The sequence below is a fragment of the Molothrus aeneus genome, chromosome 5 (assembly GCF_037042795.1).
Source record: "Molothrus aeneus isolate 106 chromosome 5, BPBGC_Maene_1.0, whole genome shotgun sequence".
Taxonomy (NCBI): domain Eukaryota; kingdom Metazoa; phylum Chordata; class Aves; order Passeriformes; family Icteridae; genus Molothrus; species Molothrus aeneus.
In genome coordinates this window covers 40,626,939-40,646,294 of record NC_089650.1, presented here as the reverse complement: position 1 = coordinate 40,646,294, position 19,356 = coordinate 40,626,939, and the positions used below count along the sequence as shown (strand labels likewise).

The 19,356-nt window shown below is 42.5% G+C and overlaps 1 protein-coding gene across 2 annotated transcripts in view; it reads right to left on the bottom strand.

Moving 5' to 3' along the window:
* Positions 1-14,537, bottom strand: part of NELL2 (neural EGFL like 2) — a 134,412-nt gene extending 119,875 nt beyond the window's left edge. Inside the window, exons 1-2 of one of the 2 annotated variants that reach the window (XM_066550363.1) lie at positions 14,353-14,537; positions 14,051-14,179 (exon numbers count right to left, since the gene is read on the bottom strand). In XM_066550363.1, coding sequence (XP_066406460.1) covers positions 14,051-14,179; positions 14,353-14,407 — 184 coding nt within the window. In that variant the 5' untranslated portion in view covers positions 14,408-14,537. The remainder of the gene's footprint in view (positions 1-14,050; positions 14,180-14,352) is intronic. The other variant, XM_066550364.1, reaches the window with a different exon arrangement.
* Between the last annotated feature and the right edge of the window lie 4,819 nt (positions 14,538-19,356).

The following is a 19,356-nucleotide window of genomic DNA, read 5'->3' as shown; positions in this document are numbered from 1 at the left end:
GTTTAAAAGACTACAAGATACAGGGTAAACACTAACCCTGTAAGACTCCCACTGGGGCCATTCCCAAAGGGTGTGCCTACACTACAGGGCCAGGAGCACTGCCCAGCTCCCAAACCTGGGTGAACTCTAGGACTACAATCAAAACGTACATCAGGATACAGCCAGGTACATCCAGACCTCTATGCACTCAAGTGCCCCCCATAAACTGAATCCAACCTGATCTCCCCAGAACAAACACTCACAAATGCCAGGAACAAGGACTCTAGTAATTACTTTCTCAAGTGGCATGATCAGGAGCTTGGGGTACCCCACAGACTGTTTAGGGACATAGCCCACAAACTGCCCTTGTAGTTTTGACACCCCCATGGTGTGGCATTTCTGCCTTCTTATATCCACTAAAGAAATGCTTCAGCAAGGACACATGCAGATAGAAATGCAGTAGGTGAGAAGGAGAAAAGGAAGAGGGCAAAATGCTCTTCAGCCGAGACAAAACAATCGAAACAAAAACTGACTTGAAGCCAAATCATTAAATCAAATAAAAACAAGGGGGAAAATGTCACAGTTTGTTCTTGCAGCATTTGGGGAGGTTCCAACTGCCTTTGCTTTGTAGCTTCCTCTGTTCTGAATGTCAGCTGCAGCTTTGGTGTGTCATCCAGCAAGGGCTTTCCTCCAGCTCAAACCATATGTGAAGTCCCACAAGTCACAGTGGGCTGACACTAAAGACCAGAAGACCTGTTTCTGAAAACATTTTTCCCCCAATTACATTGGATGTTCATACTTATGTCCTTCAAAAACAGTAAGCATATCACACCTGGACAAAACTCTGGCTAACCTATATGCTACGTACTTTGATGTTTAAAGTCATTTTGGCACAGCTGAGAACAAATCCACTGTGGGACAAGAGGAGGGAAAGGTACTGAGAGCCTGGACAACTGGGCTTGAATCAGGACAACTAGGATAGACTTTGCAAATCCATGACTGTCCGTGGAAGACGACAGCCATAATATAATACATATTCCCTGTGAACTGACAATATTACCACTGAAATCTGCCTAGAAGCATTCTGCAAGAGATGATACAAAACAAGTCTGGGGGTGATTATACTAGTGGCTGGGTTAAGCCTCTGAGCTGATATACCAACCAGCTGCTTCTAGAAAGCAAGGCAAGTCAGATGGGACCAAATCATTCTGCAATGGATTCAGTACCATGGCTCTCTATCTTAGTCTTAACCTGCACAATGCTAAGACACTTAGACATCTTTCATCTTTCCTTGGGCTGTTATCCCTTCAGCAAAGAGGGAATTTATACCAGGATTACAAGTGGGAATAATTTCCTGTAATGTAAAACAGCCCAGCTGCACCACAAAAAGTCAGGCATGCTCTTCCAAAAATGTCAGGTCCATGAACAAGGATTTCATGACTTTTGGACTCAGCAGGCAAAAAGTAAATAAAAGATAAATAGTTATAGAACAGGTTCTAGTGACTGTATCTGCAATAACATATTTCTGACAGTTTTTCAAACCTTTTGCAAATGACAGGATAAAAAAATCTAATTGCAGGCAAACCAGAACTTTGAACAAATAGGACTGCAGATTAGAAGTCTGTATTCTCAGCACAGGAGGCTGAAACAGCTGATTTGCTAACAAGCAATACAGATCCTGCCACACTGGATTGTTAATAAACAATTCCTATCAAACTGCCACAGAAAATGAGAATGTGCTCTCCTGAACACTTCTGAAAGGAATTTTAGAAATGTATAGATCAACACACAGGGAAACAGCACACATAGAAAAGTACTATCAGGAATTTTTCAAGGCATACATGATACAGAAAACTTCTGCTCCTTGTACCCCAGAAATACTATCTCTTTCCCAGCAACTGTCATCATGCAAGATACTATCACCAGGAGAGAAGGTGCTACTCATTGGGGACCTATGACAAGACAGCAAAATAATGAAGATAAAAGACTTCTGTTCTTGTTACTGAAATTCCACTCCTAGGAAATTAAAATGTGTGCTGCACAGGATGCTCTGCACCATGTATTTTTCATTGTAATGCTTTCTGGTGATTTATAGGTTACAGGTTATCGATTTTAAGTTGCAATAGCTTTTTTGATTACCAGTTTTTCCTGGCCTATACTTCAACACTATTCTTAAACCCCTTTTAAGTTTTGAAGATGTTTTGTACCTGCTCCCTCAGAGGTAGAATCACATACTGCTACTTAGAACTATGTTGTTTAGGTTTTGCACAGCCAATACCACTATAAAACCTACTATGTTTGAACAAGGACACCGATGTAGCACAGAGTGGGATTTCTTTTGTTTCTTCATTTTGATGGAGATTCCAGCTATATTTAAAAGGTTACAGCTACTATAGCTTTATAAATATACATGTGTATATAAACATGAACTCCCTTTAGGCACAAAACAGCTTTCTAGAAGCTGCTTTGAGAACACCTTGAAACCTGTGGAGAAAATCAAGCCTGCCTTGTTTTCCTTGCAGCTGCCATCTGTGGCATATGCACCTAGTTATGCTTGGTTGCATACTGTCACATGAGCACTTTGTGTCAAAGTGACCTAACAACAAACAAAAGGATCACACCAAGAAATGCTGTTAACACTGGGACGTTGAAGAGCAGAACAAAAACAATGCATCATCTTCCAGCCCTACTAGTACTATAATAAGGGCATGACACACATGAGAACTGCTACAAGACTGATTTTATTTTCATTGTATAACATGGCCAGGATTTTAACAGCTATTCAATTCACAGCAAAAGGGGAGGACAGGAGGAGGAGAAGGAGATAGTGTTGTCAGCCTTTTCCAAATGAAAGGCATGCTACCAAAGGTAAACAAAGCCCAATGAATTAACAACAATAAAGTACAAATTTAATGGCAATAATAAATCATGCAAGCAGATTATGCTAGTTGTAGATCAAGCTGCATCACATGCCCTACCCTTCTCTCTGAAGCTATGATGCAGCTCAAATTTGCAAATATATCCTATTCCAGTGGTGAACTATCATACAATGGCAGACTGTATGAGATCAGCACCCACCACAGCACCTCTGAATTAGGATCATGCTTGGTGTAGGCAATCCAATCCCCTCTCAGCAACACACCATGTCTCCCCCTCACTTGGTTCTCACAGTGCAAGTCTCAGTTGGACTTACTCATGCTCTCTGCTCAGTCATGTTCTCTCAAAACCTCCTTTTATTGTGACAAGTATGCTGTTCCTGAGGACCTAACTCCTCACGCCAGCATTTCATAGATTCATTTAGGCTGGAAAGGGCCTCTTGAGATCACCCAGCCCAACTGTAATCATTTGTGGATGACCTAGAAGGTTTACCTTTTTTCTTCATGAAGAACCTGTTTCTCCCTCTTGGTAGTGATTTGGATCTCTCATCCTAATTTTTCTTCATCCCTGGCTTTCTAGGGTATAACTGTTTTTTGCCCACATTACGGTTAACTGCCTTCAGCTAACAAAAACTCTATCTTTTAAGAATTTAAGTGCTGATTTCTTTTCACACAACACAATGGTGAGCTTAAGAAAGCATTAATATGAGATCATTTTGTAGATGACCACCACAACCATGCAGTCTGCATGAAAGATTAACTTCTGACACAAGAGAATGGCCAACAGCCACTAACACAGATAAAAAGCACCAGAAAACTTAAACCTGTATCCTAACAGCAAAAATAGAGCAAGCAGGGCAGGGGGAGGGAGGCCACCAGTGAAAAAAATGTATCTGAACACATCCAACACCTCTGTTGTTAGCCACAGGTCTCCAGCAGCAGACTGAGCAAACAGCAGCAGATGGGGGGAGAAGGCTGAACTGTACTGAACTGTAAACAGAATTCAAGCACTAGCAGAAACAGGAAGTGGCAGAGAGACCACACCTGAGGGTAGAGGTAGGACACCAATGCCACCAACCATACTGGCATGCTTGGAAAAATCTCTACTCAAAGGATATCTATTTTGATGCCAGAAAAAGGAAAGAAAAAGATTTTGAATTGAGAACATCAAAGAGGAGAGATACCAAGGAATACCATACACACAACTCAGCTGTAAGCAGGGCAGACAGGTAGAAAATATATGGAAGGTTCGAGTCAACCTTTACCAGACATTTCAAGAAAGCTGGGAAAGACCAGAGTTCAGGTTTTTCAGAGTTCTTATTTAAACCAGGTATTAACAGAGTCCATTCTTCTGCGAATGTGCTCACTAGCCCTGAATCAGCTACAGGCTTAAACTCATGCTCAATATATAAGCTCGGATGAGTTAAAATTAAAAAATGCATCCAGGCTCTAATTTGCTGTTGTAGGCTTACTTTAGCCCAGCATCATCAAAATATATGTAAGTGCACCACAGAACAAGTTTCGGGAGAATACAAAGGCGCTGGTTTGATAATTGTGTACTAAGTGTTTGATGCTACTTTGTGTCTTTGAAAAACTCCCCCTATCCTGATCAATTTCACCAACACTCCCACTCTCCAGAGTACAGAAAGACTTGAAGGGTCATCCACTCAGTTCTTAGCCGATTACCTGACAACTATGTACAATAACTACAGCATAGCTAATCTTCCTAGATATTTTATTTCAGGCTATCTTCTAAAAACATCAAAAGTATAGAGATTTCCACCACTTCTTTTCAGCAGCTATTCCACAATCTAAACTAGTTCACTGTGAAAGTCTTCTTTTATCTTAAATCCTCTCCATTTGTAGTACCATTACATTACTCTTACCTCTAGCTCTTTGAATACTAAATAATTCCTTCATTTTAAACCACTAAGAATCTTCTAATACTAGACACTTATCATACAACACTTTTGTCATTTCTTGGACAAGCTGTACATGCTCAAGTTCTTTCAAAAGCTTTCTTACTAAGCCAGACCTTTTGCTATTGTATAATCAGGTTTGCTGTTTTTCTCTTCAGTCCCTGCAATTCATTGATATTTTTCTGAAATGCAGAAACCCAGAGTGAATGCAATAACCCAGACACAATTTTTTACAAAATTCAACCTCCCAGATCTCTTACTCCCATATGCTTTCCTTATGCTAATGATGTGTGCAAGGATTCCTAATAAGAGCAACACTGAACAGGGTACACAAGGTTTTCCTCAAGTCAACCCTCTTCCTTGAATGAGAGCTGAGCAAATCTAGGGACTATTTCAAGTTCAAGGCATATTAATGTTACAGAAAATCTTAAGACTGTCTTTGGAACAGCTGGGGCACAATATGCAAATGCATACTTAGGGAGCTATTAAAACACAGATTATTGACCTCAAAACTAGAAAACATCCTTTGGAACCCTTCTGGATCATTTCACAGCTGTATCTAAAGACTGATGGATATCCAGACAGAGTCAAGGCTGGTGCATGTCATCTTTGCTTTTAGAATAAACACTATGGACGTAACCACCATCTAATTATACTTAAATAAGCATTTATGCTGGGGAAATTGTATAAACATTGCTCTAACAGAGTATAAACATTGCTCTAACTCTACAACTGGAGGTCTTTTTGTTATTATACTCCATGTTTTCAGAGAAGGAAATAGCCACTCAAATTCCACTAAAAGAGTTCTCAGTTATGGATCGCTAGCAATATTGATTGTAATGGCTCCCTCGGAAACATTACAGTCTATCATAGCAATTTTGGTGCTGCAGCAAATATGTTAATCTGCTAAAAGCCTTTTGAACATTGTGTCTTTGGAAGTCTCTTTCAGTCTGCTGGCTCTTTTAAACCATGCCCATTGCTTTAGCACCTTGCAAGAGCCCAGAACTGTGAGCAGCCACTCATGAGATGACTCAAGCTAAAAGTCAGTTAGTTCTAAGTTTGTGTGTCTCTCTGAAGTCATCAGCATCACACACACCTCCCAAAATCAAAATCAAAGCAAGCACCAAAAAACCAAAAGCAAATAAAACATTAACAAATCAGAATTTTTTGCTGTGGAATTCTTCCATGTTGAAAATGGCTACAGAAAATTTTTTCAATCTGAAATATCTAAGTGAGCATTCATAGTAGGTGTTTATTGTGGAAAAAATGTCCAGGCAAAAAAAATTTAAAAACCAAAGTACCCTTTCTTATATTTCTCCTCATATTATCCTGAGAGGAAATGATTTGGACAATGCCAAGATGGAAAAAAATTGCATGTCTTAAACATTGAGACAAAATATAGAGGAGTTTAGGCAAAAACAGATGGACAGTAAAAAAGAATCCAACAGTGAAAAATCCTTTTTCACCCCTTATTCAGCTGTGCATTAGTAGCACAGGTAGGAGAATACAGCTGCTCAGTGGATCTGCACCTTGGCACAAAACCAAATGGGACGAAATATAGGGAAGAGTCACTACAAATTACAGTTTTCTGTGACAGCTATATAAAATTTCTAGCCCTTACCAATGGTTTTAAATAACTTATGAACTCAGTGCTGTACATCCCTTAAGACTCAGTGGAAGCAGTGAAGTTAACCATACCTGGAGCCATTTTTCCAAGGTAGCACCTGTATACCCTGGAGGATATAGACTAGAAGAACATAAGCTGGGGAGGAGGGGAGAGTAGAAAACCTATTTCCCACATCTTATAAGCAAAAAGTAGAGGGAAAATACACACTGTGATTGATCTAGAAGGGATGTGTAGGAAATGCTGCTATCCTTTGTGGCATCTGACTGAAGAATGAGCCATGCTGCAGTGGGGGAAGAAACCATAAAAAAAAAAAAAAAAAAAGATTAACCTAGCAAGTCTCAGGCACACTTTGTGACTACAGAACTATGCCACAGCAAAAGTAATTATATAAGGGTAGCAAGACCTCATTTTCCCCCATCACTTCCTCTTGCTAATGCATTCCTCCCCCAGCAATATGGAAAGATGCACTTGACAGCTACCTAGAAGGGCCACTGTCCTCTCTCTCAGAGCACATGTGCTGGGTTCTCTGTGGCACACAGGACAGAAGCTGTCCTGCTGTCAACATCACATCTTTTAACTTCAGCAAACACCACTGCTGAGAGAGGCTTCCAGGTGAGCAGCCATCTGCACCTGCCTGCCCTTCACAGGGATATCAACATGGAGAGAGGCTCTTTAACCCCACTCCTCCAACCATCAGGTCCCTTCTCACAGCACCAACCAGGGCTCTGCCCCACATCCCAACACGGACACCATTGTAATGTATTCCCCTTCCATACGTGCCTTAGAGCTGTACATAATACTCATCTTCAGCTTTCCAACAAAATGCCAGCTGGAGCCCTGAGATAATACAAGCCCCAACAAGGATTTTGTACTTGCAATATTCTAGAAGAGGCCTCATTGTAAAGGCACGAAGAAGCAAATGCAATTCTGTTTCCCCTTAGTCAGTATGAATGGTTTGGGGCAATACTGAATATATAAACAATACATGTATTTGCATTAACTTGAAAAACCAGACACTCATTAAAAAAAATTTTAGAGATTCATCATCATCCCAGCAGAAAACAGACCCCCAGGGACTTCAATTTATTGCAGGTATCAGATACAACTTTGCTGTGAAAAGCACAGGCTCAAGTCCACAAGAACACAGTAAAACACAACATTGCTTTAAATTGAGTCACACCCTGCTGATAAATAAATGCAGGTATTAATTCACTCCAAAGGCTGAAGTATCAGAGACTGGAGATGTTAGCTGTCATACCAAGCCCAGGCAAAGCCACCAAAGTCATGCTGGAATTTAACAGACAGAAAGGTGACAAGAGCCTGTATCAAGACACATGGAAAGAGGCGGGAGTAGAAAAAAAAACAGGGAAAAAAAACCAAAACAAATCAAACAAAACCCCAACAAAACAACAAAAAAAGCCCACAAGCAACAAACAACAACAAAAAAACCAACCCTAAAGAATTTAAATGGAATATTTAATCTCTGAGATTATTACCTCACCCTCCCCAGAAAAAGCCCACTGCAGAAAACCAAAAGAAAACTAAACAAAAAAAAAGGACAACAAAATAACACTTTGTGTAAAACACCTTTCCTTGGGATGAATAATGACAATGTTTAGAGCTGAACATAAAACAACTTTGTTGCTTAACACTTATACTTCTGTGATAGTAATGCCGAATACACGCTCTCAAAAACAATATTTATTAGAAACTTTCAGCATAAAACAGATGCAATCACCAAATGCCACAGGTCAGGCCAAGTTTTATGCCATTCCTTAACATTATTTGTGTCAATTCTGCACTAATGACTACATTCAGAGATTACAAGCTTTTCTTCTCTCAGTTTCTGTATCTGCAATACTTCAGGTTCCTGTTCACTTTCCATTTCTCAGCCCTACCCTCTACTGTACCATTACAAGCATCAATCAGAAGCTCAAGATATTTAAGTCTTTCTTCCATAACTTTTTCCTCTTTATTTTACAGATAAACCAGCACAACCAGTTAGCAAGCAACACAGTCTCCAGTTCTGGGCATATTGATGAATATTCAGTAGGGGTAAGTGCATCATAGTTCTCCATGCATTAAAACTCATGGCTTAGGATGGAAAATTGATGCAGGACCCTCACATGCTATCTCCTTTTATGGGCGGGGTTCTCAAGCAGCAGACAGTTCGCAAACACCTCCTCTTGCTACAACTGCTCCTCCTGCCCAGAAGAGGTTGAGTTCTTCTGGAGCAAGGGTATGTCTCAGAGGAGCAGCTTGACCAGCAAAGGCAGCCCAGCTTTTCAGGGCTCTCCTGCTCTCCCTCGGCACCCAGCCTGGCTCCCCAGCAGCATTAATCACAGTCCTGGCAGTGCCCTACCACAATGGTTACTGTTTGCACAGGTGCAGAGGTGACTTTCTAAAGTTCCAGAAGTGAAAGGCAGCAAAGGGAAAGCTTATGCTGTTATTCCAGATACACCAAAACCTTTCTGGCTACCACATTGTCATAGAGCAATTGCTTACACGAGGCATTTCTAACATCAAAAAACATGCCAGTGCCTACTGAAATTAAACTTTGATTAAAATTTCTGTTATCTACAGATGATCTCTGTGATGGAGGTCCCACATTTTGAGGATTCAGTGCTTCTGAGTGAAAACAGTTTGCATGCAAGACAAAAAAAAGCTGCAGTAAGTATTCACTCTGCAGTCAGCTAAGACAGTTGGCAACATTAACATCCTCATTCCCAGCTGTCTGTTACCACTCCTTTGGGAGATGGATACAGCTGGAGGAAGGGGATTTTACAGGACTGTAATCCATGTCACTGCAGTCAGCCAGGTTTGCTCCTGAAGCTGGCTGATTTTGCCATCAGCAGACATGGGAACACTCGGATAATCTCTTGCTTTGGAGGAGTTGTGGGGACAGTAACCTCTAGCTTCTGGGCAGTGATGAGCAGCTGGGAACAGAAATATTTTCAGCAGGCTCAGCTGGAACCTGGAGAAAGCGTCTGCCCACAGTTTCAATGACAGGTGGCAAGGAAAAAGCAGTGTGCGTTGTAAAGTGCACAGGCAATGTAAATCCTATTTCTGTGACAAAGTTTACTCATCTCTGCTTTTAAGGCTTTTTTTAGCTTCCTTATTTAGTAAGTGTCCAGAGATGACATCATGAGACAAAACAGAGTGAACTTTCCAAAGGGTTATAAGATAGAGTAATATTTTCTTGCTAGTATTTTAAAATAACACACTAACGATCCACTCATACAACAACAGATAACACATCACTTATACCAAGAAGCCTGGTTTAGGGGTGCTTTTCTTTTCTGCCAGCATTTTGTGCCAGCCAGCACCAATTCAAACAACAGTACTGCCGAGTCCTTTCATTCATCCCACTGACAGATTAAATTATTTTCTGGTGTTTCATAGCACATCTTGATCCCCATCAGAATATAGCATATTTTGTCTCTAAAATTGCCCCTCCTCTGAATAAATTCCAAATTCTGCATTCAGATACATAATCTCTCACATTTTCATGACTGACACGTCCTTCTTATCTTTTACTTAAATGCATGTCTCTGTGTTTGTAGCCATCTGACTGCACTCTTCTGTCCACCTTTTAGCCTTCCCTTTGAAGAGAATATACACCCTTTGATGGGCATATACTGTCCTCACACATCACCTGGCTTTCATTTGTGTTGCCTCTCATCCCTTGATTTACAGTGTACCTTCCACCCCTCTCCACTGGTGCTGGAGGCAGTTGGAAGGTGTCTCCATTACTACACACACACACACTCTCTTTGGACAAAGACAGTCTGATGAACAGTATCTGCTCTCGACAAGAGAGACCCAGAATGACTACTGAAATACTCTATCTATAAAATATATATAATACAGAATTTAAAGGGAGGGTGACAAAATGTTATTGTCTAGTGAAATGCCAGAGAGCAAGTTACTCTTGCAGCCTCTCTTTAGAGTGTCACATCTCAGAACACCATTTCCTACTGCCAGTTGAAATATCTGGCTTTACTGGGACCTTGCATGAGCTTCATGTTGTATCTCCTAGCACAGACTTCAGTCAGTCATGCAAAACCTTCCTCATCCTTCAGCCTCTGTTGTTGTGGTTTTGTCTGCTTCTTCAAACTCCCCTGCAGTTACATATGCAATAAGTCCTCTTGAAGCAATATGATTTCCATATTTACATAGGAAAGTAGCTACATTGGACTTTCATCTTCACCTATCTCCTCAAATCGCATTAATGCGGTATCCTTACAAAAAAGAACTATAAGAATGACAATGTGTATTTCTCCAAAAGCCCTTTTTAACAACATTAATTACACTTCAGTCCACCCATCTGGTTTGGGCTTTACCCAAGTGTCATCCCTGTTTTGCAAAGGGAGGAACAAAGGTGTTGAAAATTTCACTGACTTACATAAACAGTTGCCAACAGAGAGACATTAGTGACACAGACATCCTGACTTCTGCTGCTCTGACCAGCAGAGGAATAATTTTCCTCTCAACATATTTTGACATAATAATATCTGCTGTTGGCTAGAAAGTGCTGGCAGATGTTCACATACAGCAACACTAACATTTTTGAAGACTTCCTCCTGTTTTCTATTCATAATTGTATCTTCCCACAAGCTACACTGGAACATTTTACAATTACTTTGCAAATCAAATTTCCAGAAAAAGAGGTCCCTGCAGCTAACTAGACATAGATTACAGTAGCATTCTGTTGCTACCATTCATGACAACCAAGGAGCACCAGACACCTAAAAAGCTTTAGAATCCAGCACCTAAATCTGATGAAGTCAAGTACACACACAAACACAAAAAAAGTCCAAGTAACAGCAGATTTCAAATGGCTAACATTATTTCTAAATCACGGCATGACACAAGACTGTATGAGTATAATCTAAATTGTCTTGACTGGACAGTACCAGACTAAAATTACCTTTAAAGAGTAAGTGCTTACTGTCTTATATGACCAAGAAATACAAGTACCTTTGAAAAGTCACTTACACAAGGGAGAATTTGCCAGAACAGCCAATCAGATGCTAAACTCCTATATTGAAAATTGATGCTACATCTAATTAAGCAGTCAAAACTGACTTTTTGCCTAGAAACTAAAGAGACTATTCTGCTTTAACTATATATATAATTTTCCCATCATACATCTTTAATTGTCTATTACCTGTTGGCAGTTCAACATGCCACATTCATAATTTCCTTCTAAAATAGAGAACAGCATTCAGGACTTCTGAATGCTTTAAGCTTATGTAAAGTAAGGCTTTAGAGAATGTGGTCTATCAAAAAGGCAGCATACTAAAGTGTTGTAAATACCTATATGATACAAGAAAATATTCGCTGTCTGAAGAAACCAAGAGGCAAAGAAAGGATGGATCACAAGTTGGAGCTTCCAGAGTAAGTTCACAGATCATTTAAAGTAATTTGCATCGTTCCCACAAAATCTTTTCTGTCTAGGACTAAGGCTTCAGCTGGAATAAGGAAAAACCCACACAGACAAACCAAATTTCAAGGAAACACACACACGTTATTTGAAATTCACACACTGCAAATACATACGTTAAGAGGCACACATTGCAGCAATGTTCCCAAAGTGCGAGTTCTAAGAGCAGAACAAAAATGACTAAGTGGACCCAGTGGTCTGATCAAGGAAGGAAATTTCTCTATTTCTAAATGCAAGCTCAAAAATTAAAATCTCTCTGCTCAGTAAGGACCCAATTTACTATAAGAAAATCAGTAGTCATCTTATGCAGTAGCAGGGAAAATTATCTCCAGTCCTGCAGGGCATTGAAGACTTCCTAAGGGACACTGAGTGACTTCAACCACCATTTAGACACAAGTATTTTCATCCTTGTTATTCCTCCAATTGTTCTCAACAAAATAAAAAGGCTGCTGGGAAAATTTAAAACTCCTGTCTTCTTTTGTTACAAATAAACTGCTAACCCATTTGGGAACTATGTACACTTGTAATTGCAAAGAACGAGGGAAAAATTTGAAAAAAAGTAATTTTTTAGTAACCCAGTAATTTTTTGTCCTGACACTGGGAGAATATACCAGCAGGTCTTATTCTTCCAAACCTCAAATCCTGCAACCACTGAAGACAAAGTGAGTTTTAACTTCCCTCCACTCCTTCACCCCAATCCACTGTAGCACAATGGGGCTTCAACTCAGAACTTAAAAATTACACCTATTTTAGGACACAACACCAATCCCACTGGCACACAAATGCATTTACATGCTAAGCAGCAGACCCCTTCACAGAGGTCTCTGCTCTGCAGCCAAAAGCTCATCACAGATGTTTAAAGCCAGCTTGTGCCAGTGCTTCTTAAGGCATATGCCCATGTGTCTCCACATTCATGTCCATAGTGACACATGCTGGCAGCTCCGGGGAAGAGCACCACTAGAGAGGTCACCTTAAAAAAAAAAAATCCTTTGGCAACTATTAGCTTCCTGATAAATTATCTCATTAATGCAAACATGAAAAAGAAATTCCCTTTCTAGATCTTATCTCCCTTGGATGTTAACTCTCCTGTATTTGAAACACAGCCTCTTGTCTGTTGCACTAGAAATCTCTTCAGATCCAAGCTAAAATCCTGGCATGACACAAGACACCAACAATGAAGTTCCCCTACCTTGAAAGTGCAAGCTGAGGTGGAGATGTACTTGTTTTTCATCAGATGTTGAGCCACACTCCTTCTTCTTGCTTAGTCATAGATTATAAGGAGCATTTAATCATCTTTCAGAGAAGAGACTTGATTCTAAGGGCCAGTTTTAGGCTTTCTTTTTGTTTAAATAAGATAGACTTGGGGTTTTTTTCCTAAAACTATTTTTGATTCCAGCTTCATTTAACGTATCAGTATGTTATTAAAGTGTAATTCAAAAACACACTGACAATGAGCAAGTGTATGGAAAGTAACCAATGCCAATATATTCAACAAGATATTCAGAGTTATTTCACAGTCTTTTATGAATTACAATATAAGAAAGCTTAATAGTTTTTAATAATCTCAAATAAAACTCCTAAATGTATTTTTGGAAGAGAGAAGACTACTATTTTATTTCTATTCCCACTATTAACAAAGAAACAATCACAAGCACTAAAAGAGACCAAAACTCATTCATGGTTTCTCAGGAGGGGTATGTCACAGAAGCGCCAAAGGGCCACTTTCCTTTGGCAAAAAAAAGGTTGCTCTTATTTCAAGCCATCTGCCTCCCTCCTCCAGGGCACTTCATTTCAACATTTTGCTCGACTCACATAAAACTTTCAGTGAGGTTTTCCTTAGCTGGAACTGGGATATGTTTAGCGTTTCCCAAGTAAAGCGGTAGAGTGGGTGGTGCTATTATTCATCACCGCACCCCACGACTCACAAACATGCCATCTGCCATCCCCGTTCCTGCTGTACTTTAATTAAGCGTCTACCAGTCAAAGAAAAAAAAATGGGGTGAGAGAAAAAAAATTTATGAAATAATGGGAGGGGAGCGGTAAAGAAGAGTGCAAGAAAAGCGAGCAGGAAGGGAAGGTATGGAATCCCGAGGTCTCAAAGCGAGCAAGCCTCTGGCGGTGGGGGGACCTGGGGGGACGTGCCCGTGCGCGGCGCCGGGGCCCGACGGCCACGGCCGGGGCTGCGGGGCCGGGGCGGCCGTACCTGTGAAGAGGAAGGCTTTGGTCCCGTTGTGCAGCCCCGGCACCTGGCGCACGCCCTCCGTGGAGCCTCCCAGCTGTAGCTCGGACAGCACGTCGATCTGCAGCGAGGGGTCCACGCCAAAGCCTGAAACTGACCAGAAAGTGCCGTCACCCACCCGCCGACACCGCAACTTCCCGAGCACCCCCCCAGCCCCTCCGCCGCTCTCCGCACCTGCGGCTGCCCAGGGGCCAGAGCATCGCCGCTGCGAAGCTCCGCCGGCCCCGCTCCCGGGCGCTCTCCCGGCGGGTCCAGCATCCGCCTACCTGGCCCCAGGCAGAGGAGAAGGCAGAGCGTGCTCAAGCGGATGCCCGACTCCATGGTACAGCGATGCGCTCAGTCCATAGTCCCCCCCTCCGGCTGCTGCGAGCGAAAAGCCTCCGGGGCACGGGCTGGGTCCCTCCCCGCCTCACCGAGCGGCGCGGACCCCGCGCCGCCCCGCAGCGCGCATCACGGCGGGCGCCGCGCCGCCCCGCGCCGGCCGGAGCACACAAAGGCGAGGGTGGGAGACGTGCGGGCAGCGCAGCCCTCCGCCCGCGGGCAGACAATGGGGGAGCCCGGCGGAGCCTCCCGCCGCCGCCGCCGTGCGAGCGAGCGAGGCCGCGGCAGACGCAGGCGGCGCGCCCGTGCCCCGCAGTTCCCGGCCCGCCGCCGCCAGGCGAGCCCCTCCGCTGGAGAGCAGCCGCAGCCTCCGCCCGGACCCCAGGGCAGCACCGCTCTCCTCCCCGCCGTCCAGCGGGGACAGGGGCGGCGACGGGAGGGGCCGCCGGTTTATGCCACGGCCACAGGAGCCGCCCACCGCCTCCGCCGGGCCGGGCAGGGCTGGGCAGGGCTGGGCAGGGGCGGGGGAGGCGCCGCCGCGCCGCCCCGTCCGCCGAGGGAGCGGGAGCCGCTGTGGGGGGCTCGGCTGGGAACTTTGAGGGGAGCAGCGGGGAGGGCCCGTGTGCCCCCGGAGGCCGCGGCTGGCAGCGCCCGATCGGCGCTGGCCGTGACCCTCGGGGCGCTCTCCTGCCTGTCGGCAGTTCTCGTCTGCCTGTGCTGAAGTCACCGCTTGGTTCCCGTGCCGAGGTGGTGCCGTCCAGGGTCTGGCGAAGCCTCCGGTCTTTGAGCACGAATAAAAATAATTTGGGAAAGGTGGGGGGGAAGGGAAGAAATCAGGACGTTTGCAGTAGCTGACTGAGATGGGAATGTGCAGAGCTGGCGCCGGGCTGACAGAGGCAGGTTCGTTTGCCCTGTCGTAAAGGACGATTCCACACAGCGGTTCTGTCCTCTTTAACAAACCCTCCTCCCGCCCCAGCAAGTGACATTTCTGTGCCGTACTTTGTGTGCTTATAAAGGGGGCTACGAATAGCCTTATTCTTCCCTTCCCTTTCACAGACTCCCAATGTGCAGGGCAGAAATCTCTTGTTGCCAGTTTGTCAAATTCTGCAGGATGAAGGACTGGGTTTTTGGTTTTTTTCTCCTTAATTTCATATGCATGTCAGTAAGACCCTGACGTCACCTGGTGATTCCAGTATTGTATATTGACCTCCCCCAAGTTCATCTTCTATGGTCCTTGCAAATTATAAAATCTTTACAAGTAATCTTTCACATCTTTCTCAACAATAACTGTGAAGGCTGAAAGAGAAAGCGGCTCTTTTCCTCGGGGTTTTTTTCTCCCCCCCAAGATAACCATGAGAGTCCATGGTAAATCTCCTTTGTGGACTAAATTAACCAACTGTGATACTAAGCACCATACTAAGCAAACACCCTCTTCCTTATAAGAAAGGAAAAAAAGAGAGAGAGAGAGTGTCCATACATGAAAGTGGGAAATGCAATTCATCCCTCAACCCAAATCCAGAGCACAGGCATTAGAGTTCAGTTCCAGTGTGCCCAACATGCACGTCACCCTCAGAAGAGCTACAGGCTTCATCTCCATTGGTGAAGCCATTACAGCCATTACATTGCAACTGGTCTGAAAACAAACAAAAAATAAAGGAGCCCTGCTGCTGGTACCACCCATGTAACTTGTCACACAGCATCCCTGATGTTGTATGTTGCATAGTCATCAGTGAGATCCCACCCCATGCCAATCAGCCTAGCATCTCTTCTGCAACAAAGCTTTGTCTCCAGCCTGTTGCCAACATGGAACTGTGCTTCCAAACTCATGAAGTCCACTGGCTGCCAAAGCAGTCATAATAAAGTTTTCCTTGGGAGAGTTAACAGGAGACAGCCACATATCACTGATTGTTTTCATGCTATTTCAATCCCATTGGTTACAGATAAGTCAGCCAGAAGCAATTAATTTGTGAAGAAGTAGGTTCAATGTCTAGAACAATAATGGTGCATAATGAGCCCCGCTGCCAGTTGGATCAGGCATACAAGTGAACAAAGCAAAAGAGGCAAACATCTGCCCGAAGTCCTTTGCAGCTGCCAGCAGACAGTGACATTCTCCATTTGCTGGGGCTGCCAAAGCAACAGGAGCATGTAAATCAGGGGAAACCCATCCCTTTAATAATCTGCTTCTTTCTCAAAAGATCTCCAAGGAGTGGCCACTCATATTCACATATATGAAAAATCACTCGAAACACCATCCAAGCTGCTTTACCTATTCCCCCAGATCTATGTGGAGCCCAGGGCAGACCTTATACACATTACATGGAGCCATGTTTCTGCTATGTTAAATGTCAATAGTGACAATATTCAGCTAACCAAGAAGTGAAAAGAAATAGATCTCTACTAACACAAGGAATTATTGATGATTAAATGTTTCAAATGCATGCCTAGCCATGGGATCACTTTCTGATCACTCTAAAACCACAGTTTCACAGTTTTTTGGAGGCATGTCCCTTCTTAAATTTGAATAGTATGGAAATACCTGAAAGAAAATGGGTTTTATACTTTTAGATAGCTGGAATGCTGTTCCTTTTGATGGAAACTATGTGTTTTAGCCAAGAGAACTACAAACACTTCATACTGAGGCTCACCATAATCTAGTCCACACATGGAAAGGTGGACAAACCTAAGAAAATGGTGCAGCATATGTGTCTAATAACTATGCATCAGTGAAAGTGTTTTCTATGTTACGCAAAGTTTCTGTCTAAAGAAGCGCATTTCAGATCCTAACCTTTACATGTCTCAGCAATTTTCAAGGCTCTCCAAAGGCTACATGTCTTAGAGGTAGTTTGGGTTTTATTTGGTTTTGGGAGATTTTTGGTTGATTGATAAGGCTTTTTTTAAGTTGGTTTGGGATTTTTTGTTGGTTTGGTTGGTTTGGTTTTTGATGAGCTAAGGTGGTTTTTACCCATGCTCAAGGTGAGATTACTCAAGGAAACATCCGTAGAAGACAAGAGTAATCTTCAGCACTTTTTATTCTTGTCCTGGGGCTTTCTTTGAAATGCCACCTGGTCACAGGTATTACTACATGTACATTAAAACACCTTCTCTTAAACTTCTCTTTACAAAACCTCTTGGATGAAATGGCATCCTGTAATCCCACAGCGATGGACATGTCAACAATAACACAAGCACATTTTTTCCAAGTGCAAGCAAAAAGGCTTCTTGAGGAGACAACCCTGGAATCAGTCACCATAATCTTATATTTACAGCAATTTTCATATTAAATGAAGAAATAAGGCATGTGTTGCAATCCTCAGATTCATGAATGGTTTCATTTTAAAAGGGAATTTCATATTTATTATGCACATATTAATTGCAATCATATTAATTAGACTCATATTAATTACACTCATATTAATTATAGGTAATCAACTGGACCAAGTAGAGCTCTTAAAGCATGCAGAAGCCAATCCAACACCAGAAAAGCATTACCTCTCTTACTGCAGCTTATGTGGGTCTATTTATTTTTAAAGAAAAACATGAATATTTTATTCACAGTAGTTTTATCCATGTATTTCTATGCTGGAATTGGGATAGTCCATGTGAATTTAAGAAATACATAAGGAATTGTCACTGACCTACTTATAAAACACTGATGCAACTTTTTTCTGAGAGTATGTTGCAAAACACAGAGTTGTTTACTCAACACTATAATAGTGCTTTAATGCAGCATTTATACAAAAAATATTTGTAAAACATGGTGTTCCATAATTAATACCTTTTGAAGTGGAACAAGAATAGTCTGTTGTCACAGAGAAGCAGCTTTTTAATTGAGTAAATTTGATACTGCTGGGCTTGAGGACTTTTTATTAGTTACAGTCAGGGAAAATGCAAGAGGCAAATTATGTTGCAGCACTTTCTGTCAATACCCTTCAATGTGGACTTCTGTCTTCATTATATCATTATGATCCTCGTTTTCTGTCTATGAAAACTGTCGTATGTAAAAATGGTACAATTGTTGGGTGATGTGTAAAATGCCATGAGGGACTAAAGTGAGACCACCATACCTGTTTTCACTTGTTTTCTAAATGATGGCTTCAACAGTGAAGAACAAACTTAGATGCTGTTTTTGAAGAAACCCCAGTTGTTTTATCAGATAGTTTTTTCTTGCTAGCTTCCTAATCAGATCTGTGAATTTCTTTTGTGGTACTCTCTCCCTTCAGCACATATCCCCTTATATTTTATCTGTAAAGCACAGAAGACTGTGCAGTCTTCTTTTCCCAATTCCCCAGATACTTTCCGTCCTTTAGCAAAGTCCTCTCGCACAGGTGCTCTCTCTTTCCCTCCTTCTCAAACACAAACTTGCGTGCACAGCAACTCTTTTGCTCATCTTCTTGCAATTTTTTAGTCTTGCAGCCCCCCTGAGGCAAGAGCTAGTACCAGTATTAGCATCCTGCACACTGCAGGCTACACTCTGCCTTTCTGACCAGGAGAACTTGACATTTAAATCCAGCACTTGGCAAAGCCCCAGCAGAGACTGACAAACTGAGTAAGCTACACACCCAATGATGACAGCACCAGCCCTGCTAAAAAGCTTTGGCATCAAAGGCATCCCTCTCAAGCATGCATCAGCTGAGGAGGCATCACCCAATTTTAGCTGCAGTTATGAATGTTTCATACTGATTTGATATCGCCCCACTTGTAATTGCAAAATTTACTTGCTATCAAAAATAGAGCTGTGAAACAAAGACTATAGCTATTTGAGGAACACACCTTAAGTCTCAGAATGCTTCATGCCTTCCTGGGGTTTTATACCATCTTCACTTGATTATGCTTCACACTCTGAGCCTAAGGTTGCAGCTTTGGTGAGTGGACCAGTGCAATCAGCAGTGGAGAAGCAGCACTAGGCAGGGTGGAAACGATATGGTTGTTGTACAGCTGCATTCTTCTGA